The 4,930-nt window shown below is 48.4% G+C and overlaps 1 protein-coding gene across 1 annotated transcript; it reads left to right on the top strand.

Moving 5' to 3' along the window:
- Window positions 1–1,656: 1,656 nt before the first annotated feature.
- MNB1B (DNA-binding protein MNB1B) lies at window positions 1,657–3,758 on the top strand. Its single transcript, NM_001174179.1, has 7 exons — window positions 1,657–1,853; window positions 2,055–2,165; window positions 2,266–2,323; window positions 2,452–2,496; window positions 2,591–2,671; window positions 2,783–2,896; window positions 3,176–3,758. The coding sequence occupies exons 1-7, from the start codon at window positions 1,810–1,812 to the stop codon at window positions 3,194–3,196; spliced, it is 474 nt and encodes a 157-aa protein (NP_001167650.1). The 5' UTR covers window positions 1,657–1,809; the 3' UTR covers window positions 3,197–3,758.
- Window positions 3,759–4,930: the final 1,172 nt, after the last annotated feature.

The following is a 4,930-nucleotide window of genomic DNA, read 5'->3' as shown; positions in this document are numbered from 1 at the left end:
GCTGTCCCGCAACCAAACGACCCTAAATCTCTATGTGCATATACTTCTAGAAGATGTTTTGCCATATTAATACAATTTTGCAAGGATCAAGAGAAGCACATTTCTAAATTTAGCCCTCGGAGAAGATTCAATGGAACCCATATCTAGAAGATTGAAATATATCATGATGACAGTGGTTGTACTCTTTTTTCAATATGCATCACCATGTGCTCTTTCTCTATATTTTCCACTGGGTTTTTAGGAGGTTTAATGAGGCATGTGTTGGTCGCGGTATTCGTCCAATGAGGAGTGTTAAGAAACCATAACGGAGGGTTATATGAGCAAATACCACTTATACCTCTAAGGGTCTCTTGTCTTTATATAAAGGAACATGTACCCTCATAATTTAGGACAAAGGCTCAACCAAACATCTCGTGTCTCGTGTGTTCCTCTGCCATGCTTTTGGGAAAGGAGATAAATCTTCAACATCTTCTCGTGTCTAAACTGCTGATGGGTGGAAAGAAACAGATCTAATGGTCCGTGATAACGTAGCTCTCAACAAGAGTGATATATATGCTCAGACCGTCCCGTCTCTGCAAAAACAGCTCCAAAGTTGAGCGAGAAAGGAAGCAGTCCGAACGGTAGTCAACACGTGAGCCACTGAGCTGGGCCTGAGCACTTTTGTCTTGAATGGGCTGGTATGGGCCTATCGGGTGTAGTGCACGTTTCTAATGGGCTTTGTTGTGTTTATTTGCTGTAAAGAAGATGACGCGCCACATCATTATGATTGTACAGGCAAATCATATATGTTCATTCATTGGTCTATTATTTGGTACATGTTGCTGCAATCAAAAAGATACAAATGTACATGGTTTAGCATGTGTAGTTTTTTTTTGTGTGCGAGAAGTGGGCAGTACGGCTAATGCATATTGCTGTACATATTTGCATGGATCCAACAAAACATTTTTACACCATTCTGTTAGGCCATGTTTAGAACACGAGAACTTTTTCCTTAATCCTAGAGCCCTTTTCCCTTTTTGAAATTAAACTGGTTCATTAGAGATGCTACTATATGACTAATGTATTCCGAATGAGACCATTAGATTTGCGCTCACAGAAAACACGGCAAGAAGCACACCCACACCACACACAGCACAAACACACGCGCCAGGCTCTAGCCAACCATGCGCGCTCTCGCGGATCGGTGACGTGGCAGCCCACCACCCCCTGCCGCCGGAAAATATCTGCCTCCGTGCCACTGCGCACGGGCCCCGCCCGTCAGCCATGTGATCCGCGCGGCACATGCACACACCCCTCCGCCCTGCCCAAATTTTCCAAAATCCCGCCACAGCCCCTGCGACGCCGCTTTTGCGCGGAGGACCCCGGGCGTCCCGAAACCGCGAGCACGCCCCTCCGCCACTCGTACGCGGGTGGCCGCAGCCCTAGCCGTCGTAGCCGATCACAGGATGACAACCGGGTCCCGCGATTGTCTGGCCCCGCGGGACAGTGGGCAATGTGCCCGTGGTTGCGGTGAGAAAAGGTCCCGGCCGGTACGGGAATTCAAATTGGGAGGCGGGTGCGGGCCCTCGCTGCGCGGGCAGAATCGCTGATATGCCCTTGGGCCACGCCTTCCTTCTTATCCCCTGCGCCTGCCCTCCCCTCCTGCAGCGCCCGTCGCCTCCCTTTCCCCTTCCCTCCCTCCCTCTCCCCGCGGGCCGCCAGAGGCAATTTCGCCCTCGATTCGACCCCGATTCGTCCGCCCGCGACCGGGATTCCCTCCGCCAAGCGCGGATCTGAACGCTGCGCTCCGTGTCGCCGCTCGAATCCGCCATGAAGGGGGCCAAATCCAAGGGCGCCGCCAAGGCCGATGCCAAGTAAGAAAAACGAATCTCCGGTTCTCTTCTTCCTTGTTCGTCCCGTGGATCTGTTCCGTGGCGTCCGAAGCATTCGATTTCTGTTATTATGACATCCGCCGCCGCGAGTAGATTTTGACCTTTTTTTTTCCCGTCGTCGTTGTTTTGCTGTCGCTGTCTCTGTCGTCGTCGTCGTCGACTCGATTGCTTTGGCATCTGCAGGCTGGCGGTGAAGAGCAAGGGGGCGGAGAAGCCCGCCAAGGGCAGGAAAGGGAAGGCCGGCAAGGACCCCAACAAGCCTAAGAGGGCTCCCAGCGCTTTCTTCGTGTTCATGTGAGATGCGACTTTTTTCGTCGTCTCTTTTTTTTTGCTATATACTTATTTCTGGATGCGACTGTTGATTCGATCTATTTTTGGATGCCTTTTTATACAGGGAGGAATTTCGCAAGGAGTTCAAGGAGAAGAACCCTAAGAACAAGTCTGTCGCTGCGGTAAGAACCCTGAGAGCTGCTTTATGACCGGCCCCATATTATTACTATCTACTTTGACTTTTCCCTTAATGACGACTTATTATTTAATTTACTCGTCACGATTCCCCTCTCCTGGTCGAACTTTTCAGGTGGGGAAAGCTGCTGGCGACAGGTGGAAATCCCTGAGCGAGTCGGTAAGCTCCATCTTCTGTACTAAAGTAGTAGTTGATTGGACTAGAAATCTCGTGCTGATTAATTGTTTTACGCGTGCGTTTGTGTGGATTGTAGGACAAGGCTCCCTATGTAGCCAAGGCTAACAAGCTCAAGCTCGAGTACAACAAGGCCATCGCTGCCTACAACAAGGGCGAGGTAGGGAAACTGATGCTTCAATTGCGTTGTTACTTAATGTGTATATAGACTGCTCCTGCTGGTCATTTATTCAAATACGTATGCTTACTGAACCATGTGTTGTTTGTTCAGAGCACTGCAGCTAAGAAGGCTCCTGCCAAGGAGGAAGAGGAGGAAGATGAAGAGGAGTCTGACAAGTCCAAGTCGGAGGTCAATGACGAGGATGATGAAGAGGGTAGTGAGGAGGTATACAAAATCTATTCCTGTCTTCTCCATATTTTTTCCTTAGACAAAATACCAATTAATCCAGGATACATAGCATGTTCATGCATTAAGCAAGTTGCTAAATTTATCTTCGACCACAATGTAGACCTAGTAGTATTGTATTGGATTCCATCAATGCAAAACATATGCAGATTTGCATATGCAACCCTCTTTTGCAAGTCCTCAATATGAGCATTTGTTTGGAACACGGTGCATTGGCCTTAGGAAGTCTTTAAAAATATGTCTTCCCTCTGCTTGCAGGATGAAGATGATGACGAGTGATGGAGCTCCTCGAGACAATGGACCGTGCTTCATCCAACAATGGAGCGGCTACACAAGGCCCCGTGGCGATCACAAAAAAGGAGCCTATATCCATGTACTAGAATTATTCAGTTTCACTCCACATCGTGATGTTTTATTTTTACTTTTGTCGTGCTATAACGGATAGCGCTCCTCGTTGGCGCCACTGGCGGGTGGTTCTGCCTCTGGTCTGGTGTGTTTGTGTGTGGTCACACTTGCCAGCCAGCAGAGGCGCCTGCTTGTACCTAGATTACTGTTTCCATTGTCGTCATCATCGGCTAACATTGTCATAATGTCAGTTTGGGTAATGTTAGATTAAGTAATTATTGTGTTCTGTATTCTTGTTTGTTGCCCTTCTTTTGTGTGTTTTTGTTATTGTTGGTCTGTTTCCATTGTTGTTGCTTTGGCATTGTCAGTGCCCGCCAGCCCTGAAAATTGCCGTTTGGGTGGGTTTGCGTGTACTTCGTATTATGATGTTGGGCTGCACATTGTAGCTGGGAATGTTTGCCAAAAAATGGAATGGGCATGCGGTGGTTGTTGGTGGAATGGAATATGCATAAGAAACGTTCTGATGGTTGCCCACGCGGTGGTGGCTTGTTCATGTCTGTTCGCTGAGATTTGAATGCTTGGTTTTATAGGGCAATGTGATCTTGTGCTCCTACTGATCAAGGCAGGGCCATGCGTGTTCTCCTGCCCACCTACCAGCTGAGCATGTGTGCAGTCAGCACCCACTGCAGGCCCAACGTTTTTACACTCACCCAGATATGATCTTGGTTTTGATCAGATCTGCCGACGAAAACACCAAATTCTGAGTAGAGATTAGAGAAGGCAGCAGCATGGCATGGTAGCCTTCGTTTTGTATTTGTTTCATGCTTCGAACGCCAGCGCCCTTGCCTACTCCAGTACTGGGGTGAAGCTCATCCAAATTCCCAGCTAAGAATCAACACGACTTCTTATGTAAGCACAAAATTACATATTGTAATTATATGTTGATGAGGCGACTAAGACATACCCCAAGATTTGTTTTTTAGGCTTCAAAACCAAAAATCTCCTGTCCAACAGCATCCCCAACTTCCTCCAAAATTTCCAACATCCTGCAGCCCCGTTCAGCAGCGAATTTTCGCGACGCTAATTCCTTTCCCAATCCATCGACGTGTGCGCTTCGCTAGACTTTTTCGCGTTCTCCCGTATTTCCCATGTTTTTTTCACCCGTGCGCTCCACATGTGGTGCAGTGCAGTGCAGAGGAAATCCACGTTCCTGTTCGGCGAAGCCGCTTCACATGTTTCGTCGCCCGGGAATCACCCTCGTCTTCATTGAATGCAGCTGTAAGCGGTGCGCGCTACCCCGAACACCGTCGCCCTCCCCCGTGTTGACCAATTAGACATTTTTAGATTAAATTTCAAATATAAATTATGACGAAATCAGAATAATCCAAGTATAAAGTCAAATCAGATAACGCGTACTAATCAGACATATTGGTAGATGACGTGGGTCGACAATGTCGAAGCGGCGGAGCCGATGACGTCGAAGCAACGGGGACGATGACGTCGAAGCAGCAGGGTCCACGATAAGATCGCGAGCAGTCGCGTGATTACGCTTTCCAAAAACCTTATTCACCCTCTCCTGGTGCAGAATCTCGAAGGCGAAGGGTTCCGTAGACCTACACTACCGAGCGCAGATGCATGACGGCGGTCAGAATGAAGAGAACTACGATG

Source organism: Zea mays, chromosome 5, assembly GCF_902167145.1.
Source record: "Zea mays cultivar B73 chromosome 5, Zm-B73-REFERENCE-NAM-5.0, whole genome shotgun sequence".
NCBI lineage: Eukaryota > Viridiplantae > Streptophyta > Magnoliopsida > Poales > Poaceae > Zea > Zea mays.
The sequence above is the reverse complement of the archived record's forward strand: the minus strand, read 5'-3'. Positions and strand labels throughout refer to the sequence as shown.